Source organism: Nestor notabilis, unplaced genomic scaffold, assembly GCF_000696875.1.
Source record: "Nestor notabilis isolate BGI_N333 unplaced genomic scaffold, ASM69687v1 scaffold5251, whole genome shotgun sequence".
In the NCBI taxonomy this organism is placed as follows: domain Eukaryota; kingdom Metazoa; phylum Chordata; class Aves; order Psittaciformes; family Psittacidae; genus Nestor; species Nestor notabilis.
Genome location: NW_009913257.1, coordinates 45,851 through 62,513, shown reverse-complemented (window position 1 = coordinate 62,513; position 16,663 = coordinate 45,851). Strand labels below are relative to the sequence as shown.

The window sequence follows — 16,663 nt, the reverse complement described above, 5'->3', positions numbered from 1 at the left end:
GGTGTGCCTGCTGGTGGTGGCATCGTTGAGAAAGGTGTCTCCATCTGCCTGCACCTCAGCTAACTCCTCTGTAACATATTCTTTTTAGAGTTGTCATTAATACTTATGAAGAGCTTTGAAACTCCTCTATAGAAGAGATTACTGTAATAAAAACCACAGTGGTTTTGGTTTATTGATGAGAATGCAACCAGGTATTATCAGAAGCTATAAACCCTGTTGTGCTTCAGAAGTTGTCAGCTCTGTTTAGAGGCAAACATTCTGCACATCCTGTGTGAGCGTGAAGTTTCACCTCTTCCACCTCCCACAGAAGATACGCCTACACCCAGGCCCAGCTTTGTGCATACTGCCATACTGCTTATGGAGGAGATGGATAATGCATTTTCTTCCCAGATCAGTGATATCACATCTGTGAAGAAGATGATGGCCACTGTCTGAGTTTTTGTCCTTGAGGGAGAGCACAAGCTTCTTCAGAAATAACTGCAATCGTGCAGTTCGTTTCTTTGTCAGGGGTGTCCTCTGGACATAGGTCCATTCCTATCTAGAAGTAGGAACTGCATGGGAAAGAAGGGTGCTCCCAAAGGCTTCCTCATGGGAACAAACACAGTGCAGCAAAGAACTTGAAGTTCTGGGGCCTGCTCAGCCATCTCTAAGCTCCTGAAAGACTTACCTAGTAGACTTTATCATAAATTATGACTGCTGCTTATGGTATTTTTCAAACTGTCCATCTCACACAGCATGGTCCTCTCATGAGGACAAAAATTTAGACTGTGACTAACCCCTCCTTTTTGGTGGGTTTCTCAAAGCATAATTTCATGCTTTTCTCTTTAGGCTCCCATGTAATTCTTTCCTCAGACTCCTTCACTCTTATGGGGACAGGCTCATTCTTACGGCCTCTCCATATATGTATGTTTAACTTTTCCTGCATGCTAAACATTCACAGTTTGGTGCAAGAAAGACATTCTTTATCTGCTCATGGTGGTTTTCAAACTGTCCCTCTCATATTGCATTGGTTCTCTATCCCATGCCTTTTTTCTAGACAGCATACTTCCATTCTGGACTGATACTTCCAGGAAATCAGAAATTAACAAGCTAATATGTTTTCTTGTATCAGATATCCCTGAGGTTGCAATTAAATTTGGAGAAGGCCTCTTAGAAAATAATGCATAACCACCAAATCATGGCTATTCTATATACTTTGTACTAATAACGGTTTTAACTGCATTTGTAATCAACAGTCTCGCAGCTGTCTTTCCCTTTTCTACTTCAGGTCTAGAAGTTGTAGCAGTCACATAAAGCTATACCTGCCTCTTCATCTGAATGCAGTTGTATAAGTAGCTTTAAATAAATGCAAAATTTGATTAACAATAGGTTAATGTTCTGGTATGTGAATATTAATAATCTCTAGCATGTGCAAGAAAAAACCCCATCATCTTCAACATCTCATTTCAAGCTAGTTACAAAGCAGAGTGAGTGTTTCAAATACCATCTCACCTTAAACATGAGTTAGTGATAAGAGTTAACAAGAAATACTCTGGGTTTTCCTCTCTTTCTAGCTACACAAGCTTCCCTTGCAGCCATTTGCAGTAAATGCAGAGGAATATGAACAGCAATTTTTGGTTCTGAAAGAAAATGCTGGATCTCAATATTCCTGACCCTATGGCTCACTGGCTTGAATGCTTTTTGTGTATTTATCTTCTGAATAAAGTGTGGTGTAAAGCCATTTCACACTGAGCCTTCATTGCCCAGAGAAACATGCTGGAGGGGAGGGAAGAGTGTGGGGCATGTATGAGGGAATTTGGAAAAATAAATGCTTATCCTAAATCATGTAAGAAGCAACCTCAGCCTTTCTGGCATGCTGGTTATTACTCATAAAGTAAAAAAGGTACCATATTTCATAACATGCAATTGTTACATACAAAATACAATTAAGAGATTTGGAACTACATGAATATGTAATGTACACATTTCTTTACAGATGCATTTTTCTCCAGACAGACCGGTGCCTGCTTTAATTTGGAAGCTATCCATTTTCATACAAAGTTAACCAAGAGTGACAGGAAATCAGACGCCTCCGTTATTTATCTTTTCTGAACTTAAAAAAAAAAAAAAAAAAGGAAAAAAAATAAAAAAAGAAAAAAGCCTTCTGTTAATTACTTTTCTAGGAAGCTATTTTGTGATACCACTGGGACAGATCTTGCATATTCAAAACTGCTACGGAAATGACAACTTTACAATGCGCAGGGTGAATAAAGTATGTTACATGCAGATATTTAAGGGTATATTTGTCTTCATTTACTGTAGGTGAATATGTGACCAACAATTAAGAATTTAACTGCTTCTGGCCTGGCTGGATGCATTTACAACAATTACTGGAGGTCTGACCTTTTTAACCTTTTACAACAAGTGGCACATATACATTATTTATTTAGCTGGAATTAACAGTGATCTGTGAAGCTCGCTGTATTTTCTTTTGGTTCCCTTGCTCATCAGTCATAACTGACCCCTATAAGTATGTTCAGTGGTGACAGTTTCATTTCACTCTCATTCCTGAAAGACTGGGGAAACTACAGAACAAACCAGTAAAATATTTTTCATGCATATTAAAAAAAAAAGTATTCCAAACCATCTTTCCATCCTACATGATCCCTTGCAGATTGCTGTGAAGACAAAGAGTAGACAGAAATGCTCTACCCTGCTATAATTATTAGAAAGGAGGATGTGAGTTGGCATTAATAAGTGGTCTGCAGGAGCAACAAGGGCTTGGACTCCACACCTGACTGCTCACTGATACAACGCTCTAGTGTTGTGCAATGTAAGGTCTGAGAGGCAGACTGCATTTAAGTATTTCACTGGTAATCTGAATTCCAAAGCAAGCCCACCCTCGTTCTCTGTCTGGACCCTAACCTTTTCTAAGCACTCCTTTGTTTAAGGAGACATGAAGCAGATGGGGAGATGCTCAGCCGAAACCTCACACTGAGGACAGCTTCTTGAGCTTGCAGGACTGCTGTGCCGCAGTGCACAGCTCCTGCAGCCACATAGAGAAAAGGACAGCTTTCTCCAGCTGCTGAATACCCTTACAGGCCTGAGAGCAATCCATGTTAATGGGGCCAAAGGTGGAAAAGTGATAGCGATGCCATGTATCTTCTGAGGTGCATTTCACAAAGGAGGTCTATTAGACTACTTTGTTTCTGGTAGGGAGGACTTTTATTACATGCAGTTATCATCATCATAAGCACTAAAATGGATTCAGAAAAAATCAGACAAAATGTGCAATTAAACCCTGCTTTTTTGTAGCTCTAGAACTCTTCTTTCCTTCATCGATAACTTTAGTGCTTACCAAAAGGAACTAAAGAAGCAATTATACAGGGTTGTGGACATTTTTATGCATGCACTTTTGTATCAACTCCAGAGCTGACTGATAAAGCAAACCATCCACTCCAGGGTGGGGATGGGCAGAGGGAAAGGCAAGAGGAATACACTTTTCTCATAGTGAACCATATTCTTATAACCAATGAGCAATCCTTACCCCAGAAGTGGTTGCGTTTCAAACTTTTGAAAAGATGGAAAAGAACAGTTTTATAAAGGGAGGACCTGACTTAAGAGAGACTCTGACAAACTGTTCAAAATAATTTTCTTCAATAGTTAGAAAAGAACAACAGTGACGAAAATTTGCGAAAAGGCAGGTGCATACATTAAGGAATTCCCTGGACAATCATAAGTCTAAGTCCAGTTTCAAGAGATTTTCGTCTGATGATAGTCATCCTACCAGTGCAAAACAGTGAGGAACAAGAGATTCACCATAGCAACAAACGCATAGCATATACCATATGGTAATCAGTCCATAAGAAAACTTTAGGATCTATGTAAATAAATTCTTTATTTTCCAAAACCTATTGATACATTTAGCTAGTGCTTTCCCGGAAAAAGATTTTTATATTTAATTCAAAAGGGAAAAGAAACTTGTTTCACTGAGGGGGAAAAGAGTAAAACTAGAGAGCTCTAAAAGTCAAGTAAAGGTATCTAAGCAGTATTTTCCTTCTACAAAAGCTGCCATGCAAGAATAAGCAGAGAGATTAGGCCCATTGTGTTCAATGAAACTGTCGGCACACACAGTCGCAGTGTGCCTTGGCGACTGCAGAATGCAAGAAAGGCAGAGGCTTGTGTCACGATTTGAAAACTATACCAAAAATCCATCTTTGTGCATTGTGGTCTCTGCTATATTTGTTAAAAGTGGTTCAAGCACCACTCTATTTAATACACTCTGTCTTTGCAGTCCTAGTCTGTTGAACAATCCTGTATAAAAACAGGCAGTAATGCACAGCCCTCCCACAGGCACACTCGAAGATTCTAAATAACCCATGAGTAGCAGGGATCTTTGCACCACACTGTTCTTGTTGTCCAGTTCTTCCTGTTTAACGTGTGAAAACATCCTTTATTTGTGGGGAAGGTCAGTGGTACTATTACAGGGATCAGTTGAGCTGTGTCTTCTTGTTAATGCAGCTTGCTAACTTGTTTCCATGAACATCTGGGAAAGAAAACATCTACAACTGGTTAATACCTACAGTACTTACAGTACTCTAGTGCTGTGATTGCTAACCGGCTTCTCAAGCACTGCAATTCTTCCATAAAATTGATAAATGATAAAGGAGAATCAATGCACTTAATTCTGCCCTAGCATCTCCAACCTCTTTGGGCACGTTCTAGAATAGCGCCGGAAGAAATCTGGACCTTTTTGCTAATGCGTTCAATCTCTCCCTTCCTTTTTGTCTAAAAGCATCTTCAACTGCAACTCTATTCTCATTTCTGCATTTCTGGGACAGAACCGAACACCCTGGGAAGGAGAGAAGAAAAACCTGGATTCAAGTCTTAGTACTGCAACAGTTCAACAGGCTCTGCTGTAGCAATGGAAAGGTGGCATCATGCCTCTGAGGAAAAGCACTTACTCAGATTCCCTCTAAACCATTTTCCTTCCTCATGAGACACTGTGTCCCCTCTATTTTCCTGTAGATCCAGAATGCACTGATCATGACCATCTTCCCAATTTAGTCTACACTGGAGCTTTGGTTGTCAAATGAGATGTAGCTGCACTTGTTTTTTACATATGAACTTCCACCTTCAATTTTAAACTGGAATGGAACTACTTATACATGCTTACACACTAAAGCTCTCCCTAAAAGAGTCTGTTGTTAAACACATTGCAGACAGTAAGTCCATATTTGGGAGGGTTTTTTCAGAGGGAGCAAAGAAAAGGAGGAAAGAGTTGTGGGGTTTTTTTGCTTTCCATTTATATATGGGGATAGAACTGATGATAGGTGAAAAAAAGATCACAGATTTAAAGAACACTTGCTGGTGCTTGTGCCAGATGCTGATAGCTATAAATAGCCACTCAAAAAAGAATGACTGCAGGGAGTATCTTATCCAGGCAAATAGGAATTTGCCTGAGTAAGATCAGGGCAAAAAGGAAAAAAAAAAAAAAAAAAAAGGAAAAAAATCAACATTGTGCATTACTTCTGCTGCAGAAGAAGTTGTGTAAGTACTCCATGAAGTGGAATAAGAACATGTCCTCATGATGACCTTATGTAAATGATGTAAATGTCACCTAAATGCGTTACCAAATTTAACAGAACAAAATCTATCCTTTTTACCATTAGATTGCTAGTCATTCTTAAATATAACCTCAATTTCCTTGCTCCAAAACCCTTGGAGAAGTAAGCAAAGGACACTATATAAGGCTTCCTCAATGTAATAATAAAGCAGCATGCAACCCATGAGGTAAAATTCAAAAACAGAACTCAGATATAAAAAACATTATTTGCTATCTTACATTTTTCTTACTGCCTCACTCAACAAAATTTTCTAAAAGAAAGGCACTTGACTTTCCTGCCTCTTTTGCCTGGTATACCCTGGTATCAAACTTCTCTTCCCTTATATCCACTGCAGTGGGGTTTCACCTACAGCAATATAATTCCTAAGTAGCTCAAAATATGAAATAGCAGTACTTGAGATGACAAGCTATCATTTCTATAGAGCAGAATGGCAAATCTGGAAGGACCAGGAGGTTGGATGTGGATTCTAATTAACATGGATGAACCTGGCTCCTAAGGACTGAATTCCCAAATGAGTAACCGTTACCTTTCTACACACAGGTCTATGCAAGTTACTCTCATTCAAACAATTAAAAAAAAAAAAAAAAAAGATAAGATTCAGTGTGTGTCAAGATATCGAAGGCTTTCAAAAACTGATTAAAAATATTAAATGAGGTATTGAACTACATTAAAAATCAACCTTCTTCATGTATTGAAATGTAATGGTCTATAATTTGTATTCAAGTGGTTTTATTTCCAGTGAATAATAACTGTACCGCAGCCAACTTTGTGCCCTGTTTCTCTGAAAACCTCAAGGGATGCACAGAAGAGGATTTTGTACCCTGCTGAAGACACACACACTTTGTGTGACACTGCTTCTTCAGTTTTTACAGGATGAAACTTTGTTTCATCATGTGTTTATTTTTCCACTGATGGAAAAACTGGCAAACACAAATGAAACTGCATAGGTATTAGCTATACTGGTAGACTCTAGAAAGTCCTGTAACCTAAATGCAAGTGCATGGGAACAGAGGACTCAGCTTGAAGGCATTAGTAGGTGGACTTGCATATCAGGAGATCTATAACAATGTATTCTTTTTTCCTGGTTTTCTCTGTGGAACTTGAAGTTGCCCATAGTCACATGATGTTCAGAATGAAACTGAAAAGCACACAGAAATGCTCACCATTTCATGTGCCCCAAATCTGCAGGAGCTGGGGAAACGATCATTTCTCACTACTGTCAGCTGGGGCTGACTGGCTGGCTGTGAGCTCTTCAGGGAAGGAGCTGGGGGTCCTGGTAGACAACAAGCTGACCCTGAGCCAGTAACACCTCACACTGCTGCCTACACTAACCCCCAGAGCACACTTACTGCCCTACCTAGCCCATCTCAGCCACACACCTTTTATTTCAGCAGACACAAAGCTTCATTCCACCACTTGCACTCCAGACACCCTATTCCCAAGCTCTCTGTCCCTCTCCTGCTTCTTATATTTTCCTGGCTGCTCTTCGGCAGCTTTTCTGCCACTCTCATTCTTATTTCCATATAGCTTCCCAGACACTGTTGTACCTTACTTGTCAGCCTGCTTTCCTTCATAATCATTCTATATGGCATCTCTACTCTTCCCACGGCCACTAGGTATACAAGATTGTTCTTGGCCATCACCTTTAGCCCCACTCTGAACAAGAGAGACCTCATTTGCTTGCAGATGTTCACAGGACCATAACAGCTTTTCAGCTGAGAGCAATGTAAAACTTCCATCCCGGATACGGAACAGTGAACATTTGATGCAAGGGAGAAGTTTTATGAGTTTGAAAGAAGAAAATTAAAAATCTCCACATGGAATTTCTTACAAAGCTGTACAAGGAGATGTATGATACAAATAACAAGAATGGAAAAACATTTTGAAATAAAAAGAAGTATGACTGAAAATTAAAGGGAGGGTAGATTAGGCAACGCTGACTGAGAAAACCTTCAGTCTTGGTCAATATTTATCCCTGTGGCACTAGCAGTGGGATACCAGTTTCATCTTGTGCCACTGGGGATGGAAAATGTTAGAACAAAGGAAATGTCAGGATAAAGGAAAAAAAAAGCTGTGCACTTTATCACCAGGACTCTCAGTCCTCCAACATGAGATCTAAACATTGTCTTTCATTAACTCCAGTTTCAAACCCCAACACCTATAATACCTACTATTTTTCTTCTGAGTAATTTGTCCATCTTTTTTTTTTTCATTGCTTAGCTTTTTGTAACCTACCAGAAAATAGTTTTTGTCCACCTCCTTCAACTTCAGTTAAATGTTTATATTATGTTATCATATACTGTTTCATTAATACTGCATCCCATAAAATCTGTGAGAAGCTGGTGAACCTTTCAGTAGCTACTCTGCAGTTCACTCTCTCCTACCACAGCCTACATTGCCATCAGTATCTAAGCAAGCTAGTTTCATAAAATCTCAAGAACATTTATACTACATGTCTAGAAATTGTAGTATAAATTTAGCCATATGCATTGGCATGGATTACATGCAACAAATGAAAGTTTTCTTTCCTGAGGTAGGCAAATTTGGAATGCAAATGGTAAATCCTGAATTTCAGACAAACAAATGATCGCCTATCAAAACTCCTTTCCAAACTAGTCCTTAGAGTATTTCATACCTGTAAAGGTGGAAAATCTGAAAGATCCAGACAGTTGCCACAGGCATCTTTAGTTGTCATGATACTTCCCACTTGCAGATAGAAACACAAGAAAGAGGTAATAATAGCTAAATGGATATTAGTATCTGCCATTACCTGATCTACCTGCACAATTACAGCAGTTTGTAAATGCTAAATTTGCTTATCAAATCTAGCTTAAGAGCCTAAACCAACCCCTTTTCAGGAACAACATGTCACCTATGTGTTGTTTCGAACCGATGGAACTTTCCCATAGAGAGAAACCACATGGGTATAATGCTTAAAAGAGCTGAGAGAAGTAATTGCTTCCAGAGAGATCTCCTTCCCAAGCCGAACCAAAGGTGGAATACAACAGTCAACACCATTTCTGAAAAACAGACATTAAGAGGCCACAGAACTCGACCAAAATTACATTTTTCTTCTCCTTTAACAATACCAAAACCAGAACCATCTAAAAAAAAAGACTAAAAGCATCTCAAGACACATCACAGTTGTCAAAGTAGAGTAAACAATCATTGTCTCTGCTCTGAGAAACTCGCAGTGATTCAGCTGCATAGAGCCGTTTAGTTCTATTAATACTATAAATTGTTTAAGTCATGGGAGCTGTACTGATTTGCACAAGGCGATGATGTGACTATCTTTGTATTAGCAAACAGGCCTCTGAGTGCACCCCAGAAAAAATTAAAAATCACCTTTTATTCTGCCAAAACCAACCATTTCATCCCCATCTAAAAGGATCAAACAAAAAATCACAGACTATATAAGTGATAAAGCAAGGTGTCCTACTGGCATAAATGGAATGTGAAATAAATGAACATAAAATAAGTCCAAGCAGAAACCTTTCATATCTACTGCTGATAACAGAAATTTTACCTAGAAGCTTTTTCAGACATGTTCTCGTACTTGTAGCATGGCTACAATTTTCTACAGATGGTGATTCTTCAGAGGCAAACTTCAATCTTTTCAGAAATTGGTTTGAAACAGAAACAGATACTATGAACTAAAAGCAGAGTCACATTCTGTATTTTCATCTATTCCACAAATTTCATATTGTTTAAGTAATTTATTTAGATTGCAAAATTATTCTGACCTCATGAGGGTAGCAGAACTACTTCTGATCACAAGCACTTCATTTAATCATCGCCAAAGAGAAGGAAGTTAAAGAAATATGAACAGATAGAAGTAATACACCTGCTTAGCAACAAAACAAAAAAGGTAATTAAAAATATCCGGACTTTACATGTAGACACTCAGGAAAAACTCAGTGAAATAATATATACTATTAGATACAGAAAATGTGCCATTATAGGAATTTTTATGGTCCTGAAGACAGCAGGCATTTCTCTGTTGAGACACCTTTACAGTACCGTGAGGCTGCTATTTGCATTAAGCTACGTCAATGTTTAAACAAGAAATTCAACATGCAAACCAGTATGTTAAAAATGTCTAAAGAGACAGATGCAATTTGCAGGTGTAAAGCATCATCCGTCCATCCAAGGGGGTAAGTCACAGAAAGCATAAAACCACTTACCTCTTCCTGCTTAGGAATGCTGAACTTGGCTATCTTTGACTTGGTCCTGGCTGAATCAGGCTTGTTAGAAGGCACTCCCCTATATGACTTGGTTGTCTCTGCTGGTAACTTCAGCTTTGGAGACTCGTCAGGAGCCTGATCTTGACCGTCCATTGGCCTTACATAAGCTGTTGGTTTCTGCTGAACAAGACTGGGCTTTGAAGCAAGAGAGGGTGGGAAGTTTTGGACGCAGTGGCTGCCACCATGCTTTGCTGGCCTCTCTTGTGCTTGAGCTCCTCCTTCTGAGCTACAACTGAGCTTTGCTGGCTGCTGCAACCTGTTGACGTTGTCTCCTATTGTGGCCCTCAGTGAGCTTTGCTGGGAAGCACTGGAGGTGGAGGAAGAGGAAGTGGGACTCGATGCATAGCGTTTTAGTTTATCCAGACTGGATTTTTGGTTTGCAAGTTTGAAGTCACCCTTGTGTGACTCCAGCGACAGGTGCCCATGCTTGCTTGTTCTCTGCTGGCCATCTGAAGGGGCATTGTGCCCAGTCTTCTGCCAACCCATTGTGGTGCTTTTGCTTTGCTGGGCAGATAGGACTGCTGGTGTGGAAGAAGTAGTGCTGGAAATGTGAGGAGGAGGCAGTGGTCTTGAGTCTGCAATAAGATGTTCATCGGGCTTGGGAAGAGACATCTGAGGAACCCCAGGTTTTGGAACCCCAACAAGGTGGCTCTGGTTTGAACGGTCAGTTAACAAGTCTTTCATTTCATCATAGTTGCCCAGTGTATTCTGGATGCGATTTGAGAGCTCATCCCCCTTGTTAGTCTGCAAAACAAGAAGCAAGTGTTCTGCAACAGTCAACGTAAGAAAACCAAAATTCCCTGCATGCTTTTGCTCAAATCCTTACTGAAGTAGCACTGCCTTATTCAGCAGCAGCGTTGTGGGATGAAATCGAAAATCCTTATTGTCTCTGAAGACACTTGTCAACATCTTAAATCTACCCTGAACTGGAAAAGCTATAAAGGGCCTTAGAGTATATAAAAAAAGAAATCTATCGCTGGTATCATGCTGTAGTTAAAGTATATTACCTGGAAACTAGGAAATTTATTATTGCAACTACACAGAATGGTTTGGATTAAACCTGACCATGATAAAACTTTTCCTACAGCCCAGTGCAAGCTCTCCTTCAGCCATGAATGAAAATACTGCATTCCCAATTTCCTTCTCTGCTTGCCTAAGTTTTCACATGGCATCCAGGAAGCCACACAACATCCAGTGTAAACACTGAATGAACTTACCAGTCTAAGCCAACCAAATATTCTGAGGTGACTTGAGGACAGCTCATGGGACAATGGGAAAACTACAGATGATTATGCCCTTCTTTGAAAATACGCTGACAGGATGTCTCCAGGGCACTCTTTTTTAAAAATAGAGGTGAACAGAACTCCCCGAATTCTTCACATTGCTCAGCACTTTCTATGTGCAGCAGGGGGAACACAGCCACCCTCCTGCCCCTTGAAGAATAATCATTATCTTTAAAATCACCCATCCTGAATGAAAAGGCAGAAGCTCAAGAAAGAAATAAAACAAGCAAACAAAACATACTGGAAAAGATTGAAAACTCTTGCTCTAAAAAGCCACTGTAAGCAAAAGGGTGCATCATTAGTATTTATGCAGCAGAGATTTTTCTGAACCCTGCCAAGATTCAGGTGTGTGATGTTCTTTGCTTTATGTTTTCAGACAAAGACAGTAAAGAGACAGTGGTATTCTCCTTTCTCTCTTCCAGACATGGGGTCTGGAAAGGAAAACTCCCATTGGCTTCAGAAGACAAAGCTTTCATCTCAAGACTTGCTGTTTTAGAGGAAAACAGAAAGGAGAAAGAAGGGAGTAAACGGAGTGGAGAAGACTCCCTTAAAGTTATATAAAGAATATGAAAGATGTAGCAGCAACATCAGTTACTCTGGAAAACTGTAGTATGTTTGGTTTTTTTCAAATAACACTGAGTCACTCAAACAAAAATATAAGGCAAACTCCTTTGGTTCACAATCTTTTTTTTTAGGGTTTCCTATAAAAAAACCCCAACTGAATCCAAGCAAAAATGCCCTGTCAATGAGTGCAGTGATTATCACATGCTAACTTTCAGAGGACTACAGGTGAAGCATTCCTAAGTCAGACAGTAGAAGCAGTCCTGTCTTGCTTGAAACTTGTCCCCCTAAATTTCAAGGACACTACCTTGCAAATACATAAAATTCACTGCAGCTAGGTTTCTGATATGCATTTGTTACAATGCTAACAGAGTTGAATATGTTTCAATAATGTGTATTGAAGGTATGCGGAAAGGGAAAAGCTCAGAAGTGTTGCATCTGAAACACTGCTTTGCAAACTTGGAATAAGTTGGCTTAACTACTACAGCCTGATCTTCTTTCTGCATATGCAGCTGATGTTTTCACAAGGACAATAACCTGCTATGAAAAGAAATACGAAACATTAATTCACAGACAGCAAGTAGCTTTAAAAAAGGGTGTTCCTTCACTTCACAGGAATCACATTGATGTCCTAAAGAAGAAACTTAAAAATGCTTCAAAAGTGGGAAGCATCACATACATCTGAAAACAAAGAAGGTGGGAGATACACTCTTGTGTCTCCTGGGATCAGTGAAATGGCTTCTACACTTGGGCATATCTTTAACCAGCAGACTTATTTTCCAGAAGGCACAGAAAAATTTCATTTTAGCCAGTGGATCTCTTCTATGCTTCTGGTGGATCCTCAAACTTGTAGAGAGATACTTTTCCGGTTTCCTTCTATGGAGGGAAATCTGCCCTTGGGCACCCTGTTTGATTCAGCAAGCATGTGTATGAGGTTTCTTTCCCTGCCAGGAGCATGGTGACAAGGACTACCAAATTGAACGGTGCCCCCTACAAGTCTCCTACAGCACAGATAGTTTGTAGGGCAGTTCTCCACCCAGGAGCTTCTAGGTCCATGAACGTAAAAGAATTTATGTGCTAGTTTTGCCCCTAGGAAGTCCAACTTCCCTAATAGAAGACCCATTCTTTCTGATGGCTGCTATTTGGATGGGAAGGATATAAAAGCCTAATGGCAGATTATCTGTAGGCTATCACTAGCTCAGAAAAGTCAGCAGATTTTCTTCTATATGGTTGTGATATGAAGGTCACACAGAGACACCTCATACTGGCAGATCTCAGATAACCACAAGCAGCAAACTGATCTAATGCTGGTACCACAGCACATGTTGACAACTGGTTGGTGGTGTTTATTCCTTCTGGATACACTGGGGACAACTTGAGGTGAGAAGATTTTGTATTGAGCTGATCTCATCCAGAATTCACCTACCTCCTCATGGGAACAAGACAGAATCTGAGGTAACTAGTTATAAGCTTCAGATGTAACAGTTTGTCATATTATTTGCTCTGAAATATTGCTGGCCTTATTCGATCATTCACTTAGGGAAAACATGATCACACAATGAGTAAGTAAGAAAAGCATTTTGTGCAAACATTTCTAACTTACAGTGCTCTGATATTCTTCTGCAATGCAAGATGAACCCATGCATTTGAAGACTGAAAGATCCAACACTTCTAAAAATAAACCTGATGGTAGCATGGAAGGCCATCAGGGTTTTTTTTCTTCTTTAAAAATATTGATATGGTTAATGAAGCAAGGTATTCTGTCCAGGAAATATCCAGACCAAATTCCCTACTTTTTCACCCCTGTAAAAGTCATTTTAAGTGAAAGATATGGGATTTCCTGTAATCCTTCATAAAAGGTTGCTATGGATACTTTGAATAGGATAAGGGGCAACCCAAAGAGTCAGGATTTTTCAGAAAATCTGATGTTACAGGAGTAGTGATACATGTCAAGGTGAGAGAGGACATCAGATTTAAGAGATTTCCAGTACGCCTTTGATTTTGAGATATGGCCTTCTGAATGGCAAATCCTTTGGCTTTACCTAACTTTCTCAAGTTGTGCAGAGGAACACTGAATTTAATCAGAGCTTGCAGTGAATGTCTGCTGTAACTTCATTCCCTTCTGGAAAAACCCAAAACCTGAACATGACCTTTAAAGACAGTAAAAGTGTGTTTCAGTTTTGCTTTTGCAGAAAGGTTTCCTCTTCTGCAGTTAGCCTCTCTCCATGGTAAGATAAAAATGTCCATGTCACAGCTCTGTACCCCCACACTGAAGGTTCACAAATGTTTGGGTAAGTTCAAACAGCCCAATGGTCCATTGCCAGTGTAGACATGACATTCAGTATCCACTTTCCTTCTAGAGATGGTAATGATTTTTCATCCACTCCTATTAAAGATGATGGAATTATACTCTGGTTCCATAGAGGTGCCTTCAGACACCATTGCTCAGAAACTGTTGGTGTGTCTATGATACATGAAGTCTGTGCCATGACAGGCAGTAGACTGGCACACAGGTAATAATCAAAGTGCACAAAATATTCCAACTATACCACTTTTATAAGTGATTTGAGTTTCAGTATTACCAGTTGAGGTACCACAGACATGACAGTATTGGGGACCCAGCAAAACTCTTTTTTGAGAGGTCTATTTGATTGGACCTACCAAATGGAAAACTGTTAAATCCCCACTGCAGCAGAGCCCTCACAAAATGACAAGATATAACTGACTTAAGCTTTTCAAGCTTTTTTCCATTGATTAGCCCTAAACTAGTCTCACAGTAGACTTTTTCAAGTAAAGCCTTGAAGAGTTCAAGACATTTGACATGGTTTCTAAATGCCTTTGTAATGAATCTGAAATTCGGGCAGCTGGAGGTCAGCTTCGTGACATACAGACCTGTCTTCCATCAAGGGACATCAATGGTTTGAAAGTGGTAGATCTTTCTTTTTTATTAGGGACTAGAAAAAAACAACCTGGAAGAACAGCAAGCTAAAAGATGACCCTGGAGCACAGGCAGAAACTCAGAAGCATGGAAGTCTGGTGCAGAAGCCAAGTGCCAGATCCCAAATAGGACTCCTGGAAAGAGGCACTAGAACTCCCACAGCATCAAGAAGTGATGTTGCATGGAGAGAAGGGCTTCACAACATGGTGGTTTTAACAGTAACTTGGGCATTCCTAGAAGGGTACAGCACATGATACATGATGATGCTTTGACGCATGCAGGTAAATGCACTGTATTAGCTGGGGAGGGGAGTAGCCCCCATAGGATACCTTTTCACAAAGGCTTGGTTGGCAGGTTTCTGCAAAGAGCAGAAGATCCTGTTTGACCCTTCTAACAGGGAGTGGGGAGAGATAGTTGTGCCTCATCACATTGCTGTTACCATGAGCAATAAAACAGGGAGTTGGGACTCATAAGTTACTTCCACCTTTGGTGAGGGGAAAATATGTCTAGCAGACAAATTTTGTTGGTAATATTTATAGGGAAAAAAAAAAAAAAAGAAAAGGCAAACACCAAGATATTTCACTGCATTAACCTTGGCCAGAGCATAATGCTTACTGTATTGCTGACCTTCACACAGAATTTAAACACAATTGTTTTCTTCAAAGTGTTGCAAAAACAGGGCACCGTCACCTTCACCTCCTTGTTTTAATTCCATTTCAAATATTGTTAGGATATTTATAGTTTATTTCATTCTCATGTGCTGCTGAACATTCTAAGTTTATATATATCTGTACACACACACAAACAATCCGGTTCTCAATGAACCATAAATGTTCTCTGTGAATTTTGTCAGGCTAGCACTTGTGGGACAGTGCTGAAACTTGGACAATGCCTTCTGCAGGCTGCAGTTTTGTACTGTGGAATAAATGAATAAACAAAGAGCCACCCAGCTGGGAAGCATCTACCTTGTATGGTTCACTGAAGAGGGAGTAACTTGTGTTAAATGCGCCATCCTCCTGCTGGGCCTCCTGATTTCTCCTTTCCCATTCTTTCCTTCGCAGCACGTTTCTATCTGGCTCATAGACACTGCAGCAAAAGAGAGGAATAGCTTTTTAAGAGTTAAAAATTATTGGGCTACATATATAAAAGCATGAATTTAAAAGTGAAGAACTCTGATTTGAAGACAGATGGCAAAAATAAGTAAGAACATGAATCAGATGAATGCCAGTCCAAGCAGGCTGGGGAGGCTCAGGTCTCTGGGAATGCTGGTGCTTTCTTCACACAGAGAATAGATAATTAAATTCTTACAGAAGAATAAGAAAGAAATCACAGGGCAGGATCTAGCCTGTGCAGAAATGTGACAAAGGAAATATCTAAGCAACTTTGACAAAGACTGAAGGTACTCTTAAGGCAGATGGTAATTACAGCTATGAGTAAATAGAAATTATGAACATATTTCCACTTATGACATATCCTCTGAGTGTTGTATGAGAATGCTCCTTTTTTCACATGGATGTGTTTCTGTAGTGATTCTTTCATTAACTAGCTCCCTAAAGAGCTGTTAAAACTACATGCTGTAGTGGTTTCCACAGTTAGGCTGCTTCTTCTGATCTCTGTTAATCAGCCAAGTCGTGAAACTACTACTGAAACAATTCCTCTTTCTGATGGATTTGACACTATCACAATGTCAGAGCATGAATAAATGAATACTGGCATTATAGTGTATGTATGGCTGGTAGAGTGTAGCTGGAGAAAGAATAAAATCACTGCTTTACACAGTGGTATTAATTTTCAGAAATTAACTAGTTTGGCTCCAATATAGACATCCAGAATAAAAAAAAACACCTTCTTTTTTCCCCACCCCCAGAATTCTAGTTTAATGCATGACAACATAAACCAGAGAATCCTTGCCATGAATTTACACAGAACAACACAGGTTTGTACATTTCAGTCTGTTATATTTTATTCTCCTCACAAAGGAAACCAATGTATCTAATCAGGTTTACATGTTATTTCAGGACAGTATGACGA

At 39.7% G+C, this 16,663-nt stretch overlaps 1 protein-coding gene across 1 annotated transcript; it reads right to left on the bottom strand.

Moving 5' to 3' along the window:
- Window positions 1–9,790: 9,790 nt before the first annotated feature.
- On the bottom strand, window positions 9,791–15,718 carry LOC104412394 (AF4/FMR2 family member 3-like; the record flags this gene model as incomplete). Its single annotated transcript, XM_010023112.1, has 2 exons — window positions 9,791–10,594; window positions 15,598–15,718. Coding segments are annotated over 2 exons (925 nt in total), but the record flags the coding sequence as incomplete, so codon positions are not given.
- Window positions 15,719–16,663: the final 945 nt, after the last annotated feature.